Below are 19,889 nucleotides of genomic sequence, written 5' to 3'. Positions count from 1 at the left end.
GACTGTTCTCAGAGAAGACAGACAGGCCCCAGAACTGACCCATGTCCTCTCACTATCGACCTTCTGCCCTCTCAATCCCAAACCCTCTGCTGCTCTGTGATTTTATGCGAGTTACTTAACCTCTCTGGGTCTCAGTCTCCTCGTCTGTTAAATGGGCATAATTACAGTACCAGTCATGATCGGGCTTATGAGGTTCAGCAAGCTAATATGGATAAGACACTGCAAATAGCTCCTGGAACCTGGAAGGCTCCCAATATATTTTAGTGCCTGTGAGTGTTGGGATGACCCTTTTCCATTTAACCAGAGGGTTTCTCCGGCTCATGTTTCAAGGTCCCAATATCCCCTCCTCCAAGAAGCCTTCTTGGATTACAGTGACTGTGATTCTTTATCTGCACCTCAGCTGTAGCATTAGTGACACGAAAATCAGGAGTCCACTGTCCTGCTTCCCCTACCAGACTTTGAGCCCCTTTGGGCCAGGTCTGACTCACCCCGGGTCCCCCCCAACCCCAGCCCACAAACTGGTACAGAGGCAGGCTCATGGAATGAATGAACACATAACCATCCCGCTTGTGTGGCCAGATGTCACCCATGACCTGGTTTCCGCCCCCTGCTGGGGCCCTGTTGTCAGCTGCTATGTGCTCGGGGAGTACAGATGTCCTAAAATACTGCCAAGCAAGAGTCTGCAAGCCTGCAGCATTGCGTGGAGGTTAAGGGTTTGGACTCGAGATCAGGCCTCCAACTGCACTGATCGCCTGAATCAAGGTTACGGAACCTGGCCAAGGCTCAGCTTCTCATCCAGAAAGTAGGGTTTTGCTGGGCTCTTGGGAAAGCTGGGTAAGCTGGAACATGGTGCCAGCAAAAGTGAGTTCTTCCCACAAGTTAGGGACTGTGACTACTGATAATTCTCAGTGAGCCAGCCAGTGGGAGCATCTCCTAGTACATTACATTCTTTTATATTGGGTTTCACAGCAACCCAACTAGAAAACCTTTCCTCATCTGTAAAATAGGAAGCATTGTGATACCACACCTATAAGATTATTGGGGGGCATTTGGGATTTGGAAGAGATTTGGAAGCAGATATCCAGGGCAACAATGCTCTACACAGAGGAAACAGCCCGTGCAAAGGTCCTGAAGCAGGAAGGTGCCTGGTTGTGAAAGGAAAAGCAGTCAGCATAGCTGGGGTGGTGTGGGAGGGTAGACAGAAAGAGAGTAGAAGATGAAGTCAGGGCAGTAACAGGTGCCTGGTCCTGTAGGGCACCACTGGCCACTGTAAGGGCTTTGATTCTTACTGAATGAGTTGGAAGCCTGAGGAGTGACAAGGTCTGACTGGGTTTCCTAGGGCCCCACTGTGTGCTGGGTGGAGAACTGGCTGATGGGGACAAGAGTGGCAGCAGGGAGGGCCAGGAGTTTTCTGAGAAAGTCCACCTGAGGTTGGAGACTTGAACCCAGGTGGGAGCAGTAGGGGCAGTGGAAGAGGTTGGATCTGGAGGTACTGTTGACCTTGAACAACATGGAGGCTGCTTGAAAACGCTGGTATGACTTTTGACTCCCCAAGAGCTTAACTACTAATAGCCTGCTGTTGCCCAGAAGCCTTGCTGGTCACATAAACAGGAGATTAGCACATATTTTGTGTGTCCTTTATATCATACACTGTATTCTTACAATCAGGTGAGCTACAGGAAAGACAACGTTGCTAAAAGTCATAAGGAGGGGCGCCTGGACGGCTCAGTGGGTTAAGCGTCTGCCTTCAGCTCAGGTCGTGATCTCAGAGTCCTGGGATCGAGCCTCACATCGGACTCTCTGCTCAGCGGGGAGCCTGCATTTCTCTCTCTCCTTGCTCATGTTCTCTCTCTAAAAGAAAAAAAAGAAAGAAAGAAAAGGCATAAGGAAAATACATTTACAGTCCTGTACCGTGTTTATGGAAAAAAACCCGTGTGTAAGCAGACCTGCACAACCCATGTTGTTCAAGGGTCAGCTGTATTTTGAAGGGGGAGCCCCAGGATATGCCAGTGGATTGGAAGAGTTTCGTGCGATTCTTGTGCGGATTTTTTTTTTAAGATCTTATTTATTTATTTGACAGACAGAGATCACAAGCAGGCAGAGAGGCAGGCAGAGAGAGAGAGAGGGAAGCAGGCTCCCCTCTGAGCAGAGAGCCCGATATGGGGCTCGATCCCAGGACCCTGGGATCATGACTTGAGCCGAAGGCAGAGACTTACCCCACTGAGCCACCCAGGCGCCCCATTCTTGGGTGGATTTAACAAGAGTTTGCGCACATGCTTGCTGCAGTGCCTGCTACCCAGAAAGGGCCCCCAAGTGTCTGTTGTGCTTAATATTATCACTGGTGTTTGCTGGAGCTGCCCTTGGAGCTCGCTGATGCCCTTGTCTTCCCCGCGGGTGAACTGAGGCCGGACTTCAGCTCAGGTGGGCTCCACAGTGGTGGTAAGGGACCCTATCTAGCAGAGGACCACGGGGACCAAGGCCCTCAAGGCTGCCACCTTGTGGTCCCTGTGCCAAGACCAGCAGAGGGCAGCAAAACCCCACAGAAGGCCTCCCTGTCTCCCACGGAGCTGGCCAGGACTCCTTCGAAGACCCTTACTGAGCTCCTGCTGTATGCCAGGCCGCGCCTGTGGGAAGAGCCGTAGTGGCAGTGAGGACACGGCCTGGTCTGACCACCTGCAGTTCCGTGTCCATCGTTCCCACAAGTTGAGAGCGGGCTTTCCGGGTTATTGGGAGGGCAGGGGCTAGGAAGGAGCCCCCAGATGGGAGGCCAGTTTGCATCTGAGTCCTGGCCTTTCGTCTTAACTGCCCTGTGCCATGTGACCTCTGGTGTCCCAGGCAGAGCACTCCGCCTCTGAGTGAAATGGGGGTGAGTCCCGCTCGCTCCCTCTCCCACCCCACCCGGCACGTTCTGAAGATACAGGAGGATAACGGGTGGGAAATCATGGCAAAAGGCAAAGCTCCGCCCAAAGGGGGCTGGATGACCTTCTCCAGCAGTGCCTGGAACCAGAGTATCCATGTCTTCTGAGGTTCTAGAATGTGGACTCTGAGCGCTCCGCCAGCGAGAGGAAGGAAGTGAACTTTGGCCGTGTGGCCCAGTGGGCCTCATCTCATCTTTCAGGTCCACTGGCCCTCGTCTGTAACACGCAGTGATAACAGGCCCGGCTGCCGTGTCTGTGCAGAGGGGACGAAGTCCCATGTCTCCGCACGCTCAGGCCTGGTTGCCGTTATTGACAAGACCGCGCCCGTCTGTATCTGTTGAATAACCCATGTTTCCTGCTCTGAAAAGAGGGGGGCCTGAAGCTGTTCGGGCCCTCACCCCACCTCCTGCCATGGCGAGAAGCAGGAGCTCTCCAGGAGAGAGTACCCGGTCAGCGGAGCGAGCGGGACGTGTGGTGTGCGGGCTTCCAGAGGCTAAGGAGGCAGGGTACGGGCTCCCCTGGCTACAGACGCCCCCTGAGCCCCCCTTGTCTCCTGGCAGGAGAGACCTTCCTTCCCTACTACACTGGCCGGGCCATTGATGGCATCGTCATCCAGAAGAGCATGGAGCAGTTCAGCACGGCGGTCATTGTCATGTGCCTGCTGGCCATCGGCAGGTAGCCTGCTCACGCCCCCACGCCCTGCCTCTCCAGGCCCGCAGCAGGGGGAGGGAGGTCAGGGAGGCCCCGGAAATGGCCCTGGAGAGCCTGTCCCTCAGCCCTTCATCATGGTAACCAACAACCAAACAGGCTCAGAACCCGTATCTGCTGATTGAGCGCTGCCCTCGAGTCATACCCTCTTGTCCCTAAAATTGGCTTCAGGCCTCAAGGTTCCCCTTTCACCCTTCCTGGCTACTCTCCAAGTGGGAAACCAGGGACAGCCTCGTCTGTGCTGTTCTGGAAGGAAGAGGGGTCTGGCTGGCAGCCTGGGGTCCCTCGTCCCCAGTAAACACAGTCCCGTCTGCCCTCATCATGGGGACTCCAGCTGGGGAACAAGGGAGGCTGCATGGTGGTGCCAGCCCTGGAGGGGGGCCCGAGGTTGGGTTCCTCCCCGTGTCTGCCCTGTGAGGGGCCCACGCCTGCCAGCAGCGGGAGGGGACAACCGGGGGTGGCTGTGGGTTGCCACAAGGACGTCGTGCTCTGTGTAACATCTCTTATCTGCAATTAGCTCATTTGCCGCAGGTGTTCGGGGCGGCATTTTTACCCTCATATTTGCCAGACTGAACATTCGCCTTCGGAACCGTCTCTTCCGCTCACTGGTGTCCCAGGAGATGAGCTTCTTTGATGAGAATCGCACAGGTTGGTCCTCCAGCAGCCCAGGGTGGCCTCTGGCGGGGGCCGCGTCTCACGCTGGGGGATTCCATGGCTGGCTTTTCCCGCAATCCTGTTCAGGATAGAGAAACCCCAGGAGGCCCCGCCGGAGGCCGGGAAGCTGGCCTGCTGGCTGAGGTTTGGGTATGAGCTGTGGCCACTGTAGCAGGACCTTGGCCAGGCCACCCGAGGTCCCTGCAGGAGCCAAGAACTTGCTTTCCGCTGTTCTTTGGGAACCACAAAGGCCAGAACTGTCCAAGTCTGGGGCCTGAGAGGCTCAGCTTGAAGGGGGTGTGAGGGGTGGGGTGCAGGGCACTACAGTATCCGGCCAGGATCCCAGGCTCTTAGACTGCCCCTGGTTCCAACACTCGCTAACTTAGCCCCTCTGAGCCTCTGTTTTCTCATCTTGAAAATGGGAATGATAGTAGGAGGCAAGTGCTAAAAGTTTCTCCTCCCCCCAGCCCAGAGGATTGCTTCTCCCTGAGGGAAGAGGGGGTTATCCCCTCTGCCAGTGACAGGGAGGAGAGATGGGTTTGGTTCCGGCTCGGTCAGGGACAGGCCGTGTGGCACCAGCTGAACCTTCCCTTTCTGAGCCTCAGCTGCCTCCCCAATACTGTGAGATGTGACCCCAGAAGATGCTAGTGCCGAGGGACAGGCTCAGAGCACCCCTCAAGGGGTGTCTGCTCTTCTCTCCCCTCCCCTCCCCACCCAGAAAGGAGGGGAGGCCCGGGCTCCCTGCTGCCTGTCTCAGAAGCCCCTTCTTGTCTCCTTGCCCCAGCCACGGTGGCCCCATTGCCACAGTGGGAACTGAGCTGCCTGTGTTCCAGGGGACCTCATCTCCCGCCTCACCTCAGACACCACCATGGTCAGCGATTTGGTCTCCCAGAATATCAACATCTTCTTGCGAAACACGGTCAAGGTCACGGGTGTCGTGGTCTTCATGTTCAGCCTCTCGTGGCAGCTGTCATTGGTCACCTTCATGGGCTTCCCCATCATCATGATGGTGTCCGACATCTACGGCAAGTACTACAAGGTAGGCCCCCCAGGGTCCCTGCTGGGGTCCTTGCAGGGCTCCGGAGTGAGGGAGGAACCCCACGAGGGGCTCTGGGGAGGCCCTGGGGGCTACTGAAGGACTCATCCACCTGTGCGTTCCGTCATTCAGGGGATCCTTATGAATCGTGTCCTAATCCCAGGCACCAGGATCCATTGGTGGAACAGAAAAGCTTCTGCCCTGAAGGGGCTCATGTTCTAGTGCGAGAGGCAGACGGTGATTGACAGCAAGAATAGCAACAGTACAGAATGTGATGAAAGGTCGTGGGTGCTAAGGAGGAAAATAAAGTGGGGGGAGGCGTGGGAGGTGGCCACCACTTTAAATGGGTCCTTCTGAGAAGGTGACATTTGAGCAAAGAGGGGGACATCTCCAGGAAGCACGTTCCAGGCGGAGGCTGGAACCAGTGCCAAGGCCTTGAGGTGGGAATGTGTCTGCTGTGTTTGAGGAGCCTCCGGGAGGCCGGTGGGGCTGGAGCGCGGGTGAGGGGGCGCAACAGGGAACGAGGGCCGGGAGGTGACGAGGTCAGGCTGTAGGCCTCTGCAAGAACTTTGGTTTACACCGAGCGCAGAGTTCGCTGTCTTTCTGGACAGTGTCGACGTGGGGGTGGCTCAGGCCCCAGGAGCGAGGCCCTCACCCACGAAGCAGCTAGAGGCAGGCTGCAGGCCCCTCTGGCCGCTCCTTGGCGCTGCCTCTGCCAGGGAGGCGAGCCTGACAAGCGAGACCGCTGCTCAGCCTCCTCGCGCTCCCCACCTTGGTGGGTGGTCCTGAGCCCCAGGCGACTGAGGCTGGGTTTAGACAGGTGCAGGCGGCTCCTTCCCCAGGGACCAGGCCTGAGGGAACAGGGGGTCTCCTGGGCAGGAGTGACCCACTCACTTAGAACCTTTGGTGCCCATGGCACGAGGCCAGCCCCCAAGTGCATCCATACCCACAACCACTGTGGTGACTTCTGGCAGAGCCCCGCACCCAGCAGGGCCCCCCCCCCCCGTGATTCCGGGCTGCGGGCCTCTGTTTTCCTCCCTGAGTAGAAAGAGTAAATATGTGAGTTGGAGCCATTTCCCTTCCTCTGCTCCCCACCCTGCCCTTCCTGCCTTCCGGCCAGCCCCCAGGACAGGGCAGGAAACCCTAGAGCTTCCCCCCATTTGCCAGCCCTATGTCAAACCACACACACCCCCCACACACCTGCATGAATACAGCCACCAGTCCCCAAGTCATCGCCACAAGCCCCACACACACTGCCCTCTGCCAGACAGACAGACAGACTCAGGACACAGAATGGCTCCACCCGAGATGCCGGAACATGCTGCATGCATGATGGCCTCAGCGAGCCTTGAAGGTCATGGGACGCGCCCATGCATGATCCTGGCCTGGCCTCTCTGGCAACCTTCCTCAAAGGTTTGAGAATCTGAGGATGTTAACTATTGCAAGGCCTGAATAGCTCTGCCCAGGAGCTACTTCAAGAGCTCTGGTGGGTGGCAGCCTTGTGGTCCAGCACCTGGGACGATCTCTTAGCCATCTATACCCAGTCATACACACACAGTGCAGCCAGATTTCACAGCCCTCCACCACCATCTAGAATTGTCTAGGAGTTCTAGAATCTCTGCCAGTCCTCAGGTGCTACCGTAATTTAATATATATTGATAATGTAAATGGCGCTCCCTTAATACTTAGTGTTTCTTATATTGTGTACAACCTGAATAACCATCCAGGGCATCCCCCCCCTTTTTTTAAATTAACATATAATGTATTATTAGCCCCAGGGGTACAGGTCTGTGAATTGCCAGGTTTACACACTTCACAGCACTCACCATGGCACATACCCTCCCCAATGTCCATAACCCAACCACCCTCTCCCTCTCCCTCCCCATAAACCCTCAGTTTGTTTTGTGAGATTAAGAGTCTCTTATGGTTTGTCTCCCTCCCGATCCCATCTTGTTTCATTTTTTCCTTCCCTACCCCCCAAACCCCCCACTTTGCCTCTTAGCTTCCTATATCAGGAAGATCATATGATAATTGTTTTTCTCTGATTGACTTATTTCGCTCAGCATAATAGCCTCTAGTTCTATCCATGTCATCACAAATGGCAAGATTTCATTTCTTTTGATGGCTGCATAGTATTCCATTGTGTATATATACCACATCTTCTTCAGGTCATCCCTGTCTTATACCAGCCCAGGATCAGGTGTCGAGGCTCCTTTTCTGAGAGCATTACCAAAAGCTGTGTGTTTGTGAATAACCACCTTTAAGTACTGGAGAGGACTTCATGATTGGTCCCCCACCCCTCGGGACCTGGGACCTCAGGAGCTCACCCAAGAACCCAGCTAGACTCTATTCTCTGAGTCTGTCCAATGAAGCTAGAAGGTGATGGGGGGAGTGGGGGGGATGGTCTTGTCCTTTTGTCCTTGGACTCTGTGCACAGAGAACTGGCACTAACTGAGGGTAGAAAAACCCAGAGAGACCGAGGGGCCATTGGACAGTGAGACTGTTTTGGGGTTTCCTCCCTTTTGTCCCCGCTCCTGGCCACAGAGGCTGTCCAAAGAGGTCCAGAATGCCCTGGCGAGGGCCAGCAGCACAGCCGAGGAGACCATCAGCGCCATGAAGACCGTGCGGAGCTTTGCCAACGAGGAGGAAGAGGCAGAGGTGTATTCCCGGAAGCTGCAGCAGGTGTACAAGCTGAACAGGAAGGAGGCTGCAGCCTACACCTACTACGTCTGGGGCAGCGGGGTATGTGCCCCTGGCCTGGGCAGGTCTGTCGGGGGTCAGGACGCAAAGATGGGGGGAATCCCCTGACCAGGACACGAGCCTTGGTCCCTCCATGTCGGTGTCAGCCTGGGTACACTTGACCTTACTCTGCCCCTCTTTCTGCTTTTCCACGGGGGAATCTTTCTGGGAAGGACTGCACCCTCCCAGTGAATGTCCTCATGGGGCACCTCCTCTTTCCCTCTTACCTGGGCATGGGGTAGCCCGGGAAGCATCTCAGCTGGGGAAACGTCCTTGCCCCGGAAGGGAGCCACCCCAAGGCCAGCGGGACCTAACCTAGGCCGCCGTCTGGCAGGTCCTATGTCAAACCACACACACCCCATTTGAGTATCTAGCTCACTCCCTGGGGGTGAGTCACAGCCCCTCCCTGGAGAACGGGGAGCGCTTGGTGCCTGCTGCTGTCTGTTGGCCACGTCTGGGAGGTGGGCACATCGGGGCATAGCTGGGGTAGGTATGAGAAGGGTTCGTTTAGGAGGAAGAAGGAATGGTGATCAACCAGGGGACCAGGGGACAGGGCGGGCCACCCCTCAAGAGGACCCAGCTAGAGAGGAAAAGGGGGCCCGAAACCCAGCTCAGCTAGCCAAGCCTCTCAGCAGTCTGCCCACCTGCATGGGGACCTTGTGTCCCCTGCACAAAGGCACCGTGTTCTAACCATCAATCTGGGTCTAACCCGACCAGGGGCTTGAGGTGGGGAGAGGCAGTGGGAGGCAAGGGTGCCCTGGACACAGCCCCTCCTTCAGGGAACCTGGTGGGGACAGGAAGCAGACTCCATCGTCCCGCCCTGCCTGGCTCGCTGTGTGACCTTAGCCCATGGACTGAACCTCCCTGAGCCTTGCTCTTTCCAGTGAGGAGGAAGACTAGGAGCTTCCGCCTGGCCTGGCCGAGCGCTGGGGGGTGTGTGTGTGTGTGTGTGTGTGTGTGTGTGTGTGTGCCAGGGCCTCACAATGAAAGCCTTGTTCTCCGCCAGGCCCATGGCTCCCTCCAGCTAGGGGCCTTTGTGGGGAAGAAGTCCAGGGCCAGGGAGCGGGAGGGCAGGAGTGACAGGCAGGCAGCAGCATGTGGGGGGACACCCCTGACTGGCTGGAGTTCAATCTGCGACGGAGAGCACAGCCCACAGCTGCTCTCACACCCGCCTGGGGGCGGGGGTGGGATGGCAGGCTCAGGCCAAGACCTCTGTGACCCAGGTCCCCGCTTCCCTCTGCCCTCAGCTCACGCTGCTGGTCGTCCAGGTCAGTATCCTCTACTACGGGGGCCACCTCGTCATCTCGGAGCAGATGACCAGCGGCAACCTCATCTCCTTCATTATCTACGAGTTTGTCCTGGGAGACTGCATGGAGGTGAGTGGCTGGCTTGGGGAGGGGGTCTCGGGGGGCTGGAGGGATGGGGAAGAGGGATGTAAAGGTGGGGGATGTTCCAGCGTGTTTCTTGCTGGGTAGGTGGGGGAGAGAACACAGTACCAGTGATGGCAGTATTTCCAAGTGGCTGTCACAGCTCCGTTTACTAAGGCGAGTGACAGGGACAAGGGTGCTTCAGGACACGCTCCAAGCAACACCGTGAGAGGGGTCTTAGTCCTGTTCTACCTCCCATTTCTCGGGAAAAGCAGCTGAGTCTCAGAGAGGCCAAGGGACTTGCCCACCGCGCTGGTGGGGGAACCCATTTCAGAACCAGATGAGTCTGAATTTATTTAACCCACTTCGATTTTTTAAATATATTTTTAAAAGATTTTATTTATTTATTTGACAGAGAGAGACAGCAAGAGAGGGAACACAAGTGGGGGGAGGCTGTGGGAGAGGGAGAAGCAGGCTCCCCGCAGAGCAGCGAGCCCAATGCAGGGCTTGGTCCCAGGACCCTGGGACCATGACCTGAGCCGAGGGCAGAGGCTTAACCCACTGAGCCACCCAGGTGCCCCTATTTTAACACAACTCTTTTTTTTTAAGATATTTATTTATTTATTTATTTACTGGACAGAGAGAGAGAGAGAGCACAAGCAGGGGGAGCGGCAGGCAGAGGGAGAGAGAGAAGGCTTCCCACTGAGCAGGAAGCCCGATGCGGGGCTCAATCCCAGGACCCTAGGATCACAACCTCAGCCGAAAGCAGATGCTTAACCAACTGAGCCACCCTTCAACTCAACTTTAAAGAGTTTGAAACCCCACAGGAAAAACAGGGGTTGTTTTATATTGCCTTCATTTGGGCTCCCCCAGGAGCAGACCTGGAGACAGGGAGCTGGGGTGTTCCCGCCCGAGCCCTCAGCTGCTGCTTGAGGATGCCCTGAGTGGGGGCGTTTACTCCCGGGCACAGAGGTCGGGCCTCTGTGTCCTCCAATGAGAAAGCTCAGGCTGCGGGGGGAGAGGGGCGTTAGGGTCTCCTGCAGATGGCTAGACCTCTACTTTGGCTAGAGCCACACCTGCCTGTCATTTGACGCCTGCAGTCCTGCCTCTAGGAACTGGGGCCGCAGAGACACCCACACCAGTGGGCAGAGGTGTGTTGCTTTCCAGAGCGGAAAGTCGAAGCGTCCTCCAGTGCTCACCAGTCAGGGATCGGGCCGACATGGCCCATCCACGTTCCAGAAACAGGACGTCTCAGCCATAGATATGAGGCAGATCTGGGGGTACCAGCGTGTAAAGGACCCTGAGACACACTGAAGGAATGGGAAGAGTGTGATCCCAATGGCATGGTTTTAAGTCTCAGAATTATTTACGTATGCGCCTATGGGAGGAGGCCTGAGGGTGCTCCGATCTTAACATGAGTGATAATAGCTTGATATTAATAACAGTCCTCGGTGCTGGGTTCCCCAGCCAGGACCCCGTGGTCGTAGCACCCAAGGGCCTAAACTCAGGAGCCGGTCGTCCCTGGGTTCAAGGCCTGGCTCTGCCACTTCCCAGCTGTGTGACCTGGAGGAAGGGATGGGGGCTCTCTGTGCCTCAGTTTTCTCATCAGCAAACTGAGGTCCAGCTGTGTGACCTGGAGGAAGCCCCCTGGAGGGGGCTCTCTGTGCCTCAGTTTTCTCATCAGCAAAAATGAGATAATGCTAAAAGCTTCCGCCCGTAACGTATTCAGAGTTCTCAGCAAAATGAGTGATCATCATCGCTCGCATTTGTTGTGTATGTTTTTACGCAAGGAGCGTGGATAGCGTGAATTAAGAGCAGTTTTTAAAACCGAAATTTAAAAAAATGCTTTGGCAGCCGAGGGAGGAATTCTGTTCAGAATTCCTGTTCTGCCACATTCTGGCGGGTTGTTCAAATTCCTGCCCTTCCGTTTCCTCCGCTGGGGGGTGAGAACACCCACCCCGCAGGACGGCGGTGTGGTTTAGCTGTAATGGCAGCAAGGCCCTCCTTCCTTATGTGTTCTCACCAGCGGCTCGGTATTTGTTATCATTGCTCTCATGGTCTGCTTGTTTGTTTTTAAGATTTTATTTATTTATTTGAGGGAGAGAAAGAGGGAGAGCGAGCACGAGCAGGGCGAGTGGGAGAGGGAGAAACAGACTCCCTGCTGAGCAGGGAGCCCAATGCGGGGCTCAATCCCAGGACCTCGCGACCATGACCTGAGCCAAAGGCAGATTCTTAACCACTGAGATGCCCAGGTGCCCCTTGCTACCCTCGTTTTGTCAGTGTTGTCATTCCCTGCTGTACTGCTGGGGGGCTGCTGGCAGCGTCCTGCCCCCCCAGAACGGCTGCTGTGTCCCTGCTCTCTCTGCACCCCTTCATCTCTCCGGCACCACGGGGGTCCCAGCGCTGGGGTGTCACTGCGACAGGAACATGTGTCTCCTCCCCCCCGCAGTCCGTGGGCTCCGTCTATAGTGGCCTGATGCAGGGAGTGGGGGCCGCCGAGAAGGTGTTCGAGTTCATTGACCGGCAGCCAACCATGGTGCATGATGGGAATTTGGCCCCTGACCACTTGGAGGGCCGGGTGGACTTTGAGAACGTGACCTTCACCTACCGCACTCGGCCCCACACCCAAGTTCTGCAGGTGAGAGGGGTGCCTGAGGCCTGCCCACATCACCCCTTCCCTCGTCCTGTCTCTCGCCTGCATGCCAGGCCTCACAGTATAGCCAGGACCACATAAGACAGAGTCCTGGTCCTCGTGGAGTTCGGGCTGGAGTCAGGGAAGGCAGATCATTAACAGAACGTTCCAGATAATAAGTGCCAGCAAGGCAGTAAGTCGGGGTGGTGTGATAGGGGTAGCTCACAGGGATGGTGTTAACAGTCCAGGAGGGCTTCTCAGATGAGGGGGCATTGGAAGTGGTCCTGAACAAGGGAAGGAGGCACCCAGGCTGTGGAAGTGAGCATCAAGATCCTGCCAAATCCTAGAAAAGAGAGCATTCAGGGGCTGGCAGTGCCCAACCGTGGCAAAGGAGCATGGGTGGGGTGGGAAGGGCGCCCGCCCGTGTTCACGGTCAGGGCATCTGAGCCAGTGGCCCCACATGGTGTCTGCCTGTTCCCTGCAGAATGTCTCCTTCAGCCTGTCCCCAGGAAAGGTGACCGCTCTCGTGGGGCCCTCGGGCAGTGGGAAGAGTTCCTGCGTCAACATCCTAGAGAACTTCTACCCGCTGGAGGGGGGCTGCGTGCTGCTGGACGGAAAGCCCATCAGCGCCTATGACCACAAGTACCTGCACCGTGTGGTACGTGAATGGCCCTTTGTTGTCCTGTGCGCTTTGTCCGACCTTCACCCTGAGAGCAGTCACACAGGTGCTGAGAAGTGACAGAGGTAAACACAGGCTTGGGGAGTTTCACCTGCGCACCAGCACCCAGGTCAAGAAACAGAACATTCCAGGACTTCTCCTCCCCATGTGTCCCTTGTCTTACCCCCAGAGGCCGCATCTCCCTGATTCGATTTTCTCCTTCCTTTCTTCAGTTTTACCATTGCTTTGTGCCTCCCCGAACAACAGAGCTGTGTTTTGCCTAGTCTTGATCTTCATCTGGCTGGAATCCTAGAACATGTGTCCAGCTGGGGCTTGCTTCTTCCACTCAGCGTTATTTGTGAGACATCCAGGTTGAGGCTGTGGTTATCATACATTCTTTTTCATTGTTGGGTGATAATCTATGGTGTAAACATGTCACCATCTAGTTAGGCATTCTGCTCTTGATGGGGACTTGGGTTGTTTCCTGTTTTTACTGTTACCAATACTGACGTAGACAATTTTGTCCACATTTTCTAGTGCGTACGGGTACGGATGTTCTCCCAGAGTGCATGCATATCCCTGACTCTGGTAGCTACTGTCACCAGGGTTCGTACCACTTACATTCCCACTAGCAGTGGATGGAGTTCCAGTGGCTCCACATTTACGTCATCTCTAGTATGTAAAGGAGGCTTACTCATGACAATACGGTTTTTGGTAGTCATTTCAGAAAGGGATCCTCAACTCCAGATCCTGTGCTAGTCTAAGAACAGGGATGCCCTGGATGGTTGTTCAGGTTGTACACAATACAAGAGAAACCAACTACCAAGAAGGTACCATTTCCATCATCAACATGCATTAAATTATAGGAGAGCCTGAGGACTGGCACAGAGATTCCAGAACTCCTAGCCAAGTTCTGGATGGTGGCAGAGGCCACACATTGTGATATCTGCCTACCCTCCTGCATATAACCAGGTATAGATGGCTGAGCAGTGGTCCCAGGTATGTGATGACAAGGCCGCTACCTATCAGAGTTCTGGAAGTGGCCCTCAGGCAGAGCTGTTCAGGCTTTGTACTAGCTAATATGCTCAGACATGTAATATTCTTAGATAGTTAATATTGTCAGTGCCGATCTTTTGCCAGCTGGTGAGGACATACATAGAGGTAGTTCACGGCGGTCTTTTGCATTTTCCAGATGACCAGACATACCAAGTACTTTAACATATGGTTTACTACTTGGATTTCCTCTTTTGTGAATACCTGCTCTTTAGTTCAAATTAAAAATTTTCATTTTCATAAGCCCCAAGGAGTAAAATACAACAATCTAACCACATTCCCATATATTATTCAGAGAATTTTGTAATTAAGACAGGAGAGATCCACTCCACCTCACCTTTTAAATTGCACTCCATGGAGGTTAACTGCTGTTAGCATTTAGTAAATATCCATTCCAACCTGTTTCCTGTCTTTATATAAACATATTGATAAGTAAAGGCCCGTATATGTTTTTAACTTTTTTGTTTTTTTAAAGAGAGATAGAGAGGCAGAGGGAGAGAGCGGGGGAGGGGATCCCAAGCAGGCTCCACGCCCAGCACAGAGCCTGATGCAGGGCTTGATCTCATGACCCTGAGATCATAACCTGAGTTAAGTGGGATGCTCAGCCAACTGAGCCACCCAGGCACCCCTTCATATATCACTTTTTTAAACAAAAACAGAATCATGATTGTGTGTGTGTGCACATGTGTGTGTTATTTGATTTAATGGATATACTGTGATTATGAGCCAATCTCCAATTTATGAAACTGATTTTTCTTTCTACTTACAGTGTTGCAGTGATTTCCCCCATACTATCATTTTTGTAGGCTACATTCCTAAAACTGGAATCACGGGACAAGTTCTTTAAATTATTCGCTCCGAAGGAAGGAGACACCAGGGAGGCCTTTATGGCCTGGGGGCTGCTATGGCTCTTGTCTCCTGGCATGGACAGACTACATTCCACACCCTCTTTCTCTCCCCTCACTGGCTCTCCCCACCCCACCCAGGACAGGGGCAGACAGCGAGTTTTTCAAGGTCAGGGAACTTGGCTTAGGCCAGAGCCGCCCGCTTAACAGGCCCCAGATTTTTGGTCAGGGAAAGCTGAGGGCTTGTGCGGAAAGTGGACTCTGTTGTTTTTGAAGGAAAGAGGCAGCTGATGCTAACGGCCGGGCTCCGGCTCTGCTCAGATTTCAGACCCAAGACCCCTGGCGTCAGGCAGGCCTGGGGCTGGCGAGGTTCCCGGTGACAGCTGGATGGATGCGTGCCTGGCCTGTCATGCCCCTTCCTTTCTCCTGCACAGATCTCCCTCGTGAGCCAGGAGCCAGTGCTGTTCGCCCGCTCCATCACAGACAACATCTCCTACGGCCTGCCCACCGTGCCCTTCGAGATGGTAGTGGAGGCCGCACAGAAGGCAAATGCCCACGGCTTCATCATGGAGCTCCAGGACGGCTACAACACAGGTACACAGCCCAGGAGCCTCGCCTCCACCCTGCCTGAAGGTCCACGCTCAGGGACGCGACCCTCCGGGTGAAGCATTGCTCTTGGCCGGCTGCTCTTTATTTCATGTGAAATTCACTCGACATTTAATACCTTTACAGTACCATGCAACCAACCACCTCTATTTATTTTTAAACATTATTATTATCTATGACTTACCTTTTAGAAAGAGAGAGAGCAGGAGCATGGGGGGAAGGGCAGAGGGAGAGGAAGAAGCAGGCTCCCGCTGAGCAGGGAGCCTGATGTAGGACTCGATCCCAGGACCCTGGAATCATGATCTGAGCTGAAGGCAGATGCTTAACTGACTGAGCCACTCAGGTGCCCCAAAACATTATGATTTTCAAATAACATATGTAGCAGATTAATTATAGTTGCTTAATTTTGTACTAAGTCAATATTTTAATATAATAAATTTAACAGTGTACTGATTTATAGCATATATTTTGTTATACTTAATGTTCTTTAAAATTTTAACTCTAAGGGGTGCCTGGGTGGTTCGAGTAGATCTTTTGTTTTGATTTGCAGTGTTAGTCCTGTGAGTCGTGCGTAACACGGGCCTTGGCCACTGTGCTTGGGAAAGTCACTTGTAGGGACAATCCACAGAGGTGGGGATGCGGGCGCCAGGGTCATGCACTTGAACTTGTGATCCGTAGACTTGCACGGTGCAGAGTGATAGACACAGAGGTGTATGCACTGTGGCCAGAGGGATCACCCCGACTGTGCTTGCCCCAGAAGGACGGGGGACTCCCCACAGCGACACCAGGAGAGTGTATTATCAGACATCGGGATGTTTTCCAAATTAATAAGGAAAAATTGGCATCTTAGTATCAATCGAATATAGTCATGATTCTCATGAACAGGGAGGCAGAGCCTTCTTCCGTGAGTTTGGGAGCCGTTGGTTGTCCCAGCTGGTGGCCCTCTGCACCACGCCTTTTCCTGGAGAGCACAGCTCCTGGGGCAGCAAGGAAAGGAAGAGGAGAGGGTCCTCTCTGTCTTCCCTAGGGCTGCCCTGGCCCCACCCTCTGCTAATTTGCCCCTGTCCCTTTGTCACGCAGAGACTGGGGAGAAGGGCGCCCAGTTGTCGGGTGGCCAGAAGCAGCGGGTGGCCATGGCTCGGGCTCTGGTGCGGAACCCACCTGTCCTCATCTTGGACGAAGCCACCAGCGCTCTGGATGCGGAGAGCGAGTACCTGGTGAGTGGTGGGGTGGCGGGGTGATGCCGGAGGAAAGAGCGGGCACCACGAAGGGCTTGGAGATGCCCTGGGGGCTCTTCCAGGCCATCAGCTTCCTGGACTGGGGTGTTCAGGGCTCAGGGTCCAACCAGCTGGCTCTTGGCAGAGCTCAAAATATATGACACGGGTTTGGAGTCGAGGTCCTGCCCTCAGCTCATCATGGGAGCCCGTGTCTTCTGCTCCCTGAGCCCCCTTTCCATTGGTAAAGAGCGTCCAACGGTGTATCTGTCAGTGACCAGGTGGGCAGGTGGGTGCCACGGCCCCTCCATGGGCGGATCTTGGATTACAGAGGCACTCACTGAGCTCCTCTGGGCCGCCAGGCACCGTCCCAGCCACCGAGGTTCCCGTGACGGGCTGACCAGACAGACAAAGGCCTGCCCCTGCAGCTTTTCCAGTCCTGGGGGACACGAGCATGAGTTCAACCTGTAGCCCATGGCACACAGAAAACAAAACCATCATTTGAGAGAGAAATTGAGACAGGTCACCTTGTTAGAGAGGGACACAGCCAGACTTCGATGCTGGAAAAACAGATTTCCTTCAGTAGTGACTGACAGTAAGGGAAAGAGCAGGGCTTCAATCTGATTTGTGCAGAGGGGACAGTGGTGACAGGCGTTGATGGAGAACGAAGGCATAGGGAGCAGGCTCGCGGGACAGCCCGGAGTTGGTCAGTGTAGATGTGATTAGGCAGCGGTGTCTGCTGGCTGCCCACTGTGGGTGGGAATTCTATCCTCCCATAGAGACTGGGAAACCCAGGCCTGTCCTTCCTGATGATTACGTTTCAAAGGGATGGCCTTTAGGTCCTTGAGAAAGACATTCTTGACTGTAGGAGATTCATATATAAGTATTGAAGGGACAGAGAAAGGATTTGCAATTATAAGCCCTTTAAAGGGCTCCCTAAGAAAGGGAGGTCAGGGGTCTACTGTCAGGTGTTGGCTAGAACACTCAGTTCCCCCGGCAGCACTGAGTATTTAGGGGGGCTGGGTCATCCCTGAGACACGGTCTTAGACTCCCGAAGCCCTGCTGGAGTGTGACCATCTCCCCGATGCACGTGGGGTCTTCAGGTGCCATTTGAGCTGAGACCCAGGAGAAGAGCCAGCTGAGCATCCAAGAAGGAAAAGAGCAGCATGTGCAAAGGCCCAGAGCAAGTTCACAGGCAAGCCCAAAGGTCAGCGTGTCAGGCTGGTGGGAGTCTGACAAGGTAAGGTGAGGACAGAGTCATAGGGAGACACAGGCTCCTTGGGCCCTAGTCATAGAGTTTGGAATTTTTATTTTTTTAAATTAATGGATTTTTTTTGTTTTTTTGAAGAATGGTTTCAGGTTTAAAGAAAATTCAGCAAAAAGTGTAGAGAGTTCCCATATATCTCCTTTTCACCCCACAGACAGTTTCTCCTGTGATCAGCATCTTGTCACCGTGCATTCGTTTCAGCTAACCCGGGACCCTAGTTTACGTCAGGGGTGCCTCTTGGTGTTGCTCAGTCTTGTCTGCTACAAGTGCAGAATGTCAGGCAGAGGCTGGATTTTATCCTTGTTTGGGACACAAAGCTGTTGCGGGGCTTGGAGCAGGAATTCAGCAAGAACCGATCGAAACATTAAATCCATGAGGCCAAGGGGGTGGGGAGGGCAGGTTGCAGGCATCTGGGGAGAAGTAACAGGGGTAGCAGTGGGAGGATGGAAAGGGCCAGATAAACTGGGGAGAGATGCCCTCCCCCTGCAGGATTTACCCAGGATTTGGATTTGGACAATGAGCCAAGGATGGGGAATTGAGGGCCGCGGTCTTGTGGGCTTCAGCTTTGAGGCTGACGGTGAGACCATGAGCCAAGGCGTAGGTTGCAAGGAGCAGGAAGAGCAGAGAGGCGACCAGGTTAGGGTTCAGCTGTCACTCGCCAGGCACCTCCCCTGCGCTGGCCCTGAGCTCCGTCCCCTGTGCCCCAAACCCCAAGGAGCTAGTTGGGGGATGGGGGTTGAGCCCTGGCTTCCCTAAGGAGGCACTGAGGCTCAGCTACAGGGTGGGTGTGGGAGCTGACCAGCTCTGGGCGTGGTGGGGGGCGGGCGGGGGCAGTGCCCGCACAAGCCGGCCCCCTCCGTCTCCCCAGATCCAGCAGGCCATCCACGGCAACCTGCAGAAGCACACCGTGCTCATCATCGCGCACCGCCTGAGCACGGTGGAGCGCGCGCACCTCATCGTGGTGCTGGACAAGGGCCGCGTGGTGCAGCAGGGCACGCACCAGCAGTTGCTGGCCCAGGGCGGCCTCTATGCCAAGCTGGTGCAGCGGCAGATGCTGGGGCTCGAGCCCTCCGCGGACTACTCAGCTGGCCACAAGGAGCCGCCAGGCGGCGGCCACAAGGCCTGACCGCAGGCCCCGCCTCGCACGGTGGGACCGAGGCTGTGGCACCTGCCGGGCAGATGTACCCATGGGCCCCCCCCCCCCCAGCCCCGCTGCCCTCTGAGCCCAGGCCCACTGCCCCGAAGGGCAGCCTGCCATGTCCCACATGTCACTGCTTCCTGCATCACCCCCCCAACCCCTCCCACTCCATCCACCAGCCCCCGCCCCCACCCTGCCCTTCCCCGCTGCCATGAGCCACTGCCTCCAGTCTGGGCAGCAGAGACCCCGCTGGTCTCTTCATCCGGTCTCCCATGGCTTCTAAGAGAAGGTAGAGTTACCTTTTTAAACCAAGATCTCACTTGAAGAACCAAGGTTTTTTACTGCTTGGTTCGATGGGCCCCAGTCAACTCCCAGATTTCAAAAACTTTTTTTTTTTTTTAATGGGGAGTAATGATGGGCAAGGTCACTGAGATGTTCTAGAAACTTCTGAGCCAGGAGTGAACAATCCTTCCTAATAGCCTGGGGGATGCCAGGGGAGAATTAGGCCTCTGCCCTCTGCCCCTCGAGAGAAGAGGCTTTCCTGTCCCCGAATGGGGACACAGAGGAAGGGACTTCCTCTCTCACTCTTCGCAGCTTCGTGAGTCAGGCCAAGGGTCGGTGGGAAGAGTGGGAAGGGCCTGTGTGCCTGTGGCCCTTGCCGTCCTGCCAAATCTAAGCCAGTCTCACTGTGAACCACTACTAACCTTAACTGGGAGAGTGAGGGGCTGGCCAGGCCTGGCAGAGCCTCAGGGTGGCCCCAGCCCCACACCCGGCGTGAGCCCCTCAGGCCCGCCTTATCCCTTGCTCCTATCTACCGCCTCTAGCCAGCAGCCCCCCCCCCCCCATCCACCCCTGCTCCACTCCTTGCTCTGCTCTTGGGAGGGGAGGCCCTTCAGTGCCGGACGTCTGAGAGATGCGTTCTCTTCCCTTTCTGGTGGACAGAATGGCGGCAAAGCTCAGGCTCTGGTTTTGCAGGGTGGGGGGTGGGTGTGTGTTTGCAAGATGTTGGAAGATCCCGGTCAATAAAGTGTACTACCTCTGACCCCTGACCTCT

At 55.1% G+C, this 19,889-nt stretch overlaps 1 protein-coding gene across 7 annotated transcripts in view; it reads left to right on the top strand.

The window, feature by feature from the left end:
• Positions 1-19,889, top strand: part of ABCB9 (ATP binding cassette subfamily B member 9) — a 34,522-nt gene extending 14,633 nt beyond the window's left edge. For 6 of the 7 annotated variants that reach the window (XM_046024903.1, XM_046024906.1, XM_046024904.1 and 3 more), the window contains 10 exons: positions 3,479-3,593; positions 4,144-4,274; positions 5,114-5,319; positions 7,861-8,058; positions 9,303-9,431; positions 11,872-12,060; positions 12,539-12,712; positions 15,045-15,204; positions 16,297-16,433; positions 18,566-19,889. In XM_046024903.1, the coding sequence (XP_045880859.1) occupies positions 3,479-3,593; positions 4,144-4,274; positions 5,114-5,319; positions 7,861-8,058; positions 9,303-9,431; positions 11,872-12,060; positions 12,539-12,712; positions 15,045-15,204; positions 16,297-16,433; positions 18,566-18,823 (1,697 nt within the window). In that variant the 3' untranslated portion in view covers positions 18,824-19,889. Of the gene's footprint in view, positions 1-3,478; positions 3,594-4,143; positions 4,275-5,113; positions 5,320-7,860; positions 8,059-9,302; positions 9,432-11,871; positions 12,061-12,538; positions 12,713-15,044; positions 15,205-16,296; positions 16,434-17,533; positions 17,671-18,565 lie in introns of all 7 variants that reach the window. The other variant, XR_006821038.1, reaches the window with a different exon arrangement.

The sequence above is a fragment of the Meles meles genome, chromosome 12 (assembly GCF_922984935.1).
Source record: "Meles meles chromosome 12, mMelMel3.1 paternal haplotype, whole genome shotgun sequence".
Classification (NCBI taxonomy): domain Eukaryota; kingdom Metazoa; phylum Chordata; class Mammalia; order Carnivora; family Mustelidae; genus Meles; species Meles meles.
This window is presented reverse-complemented; position numbering and strand designations above follow the sequence as displayed.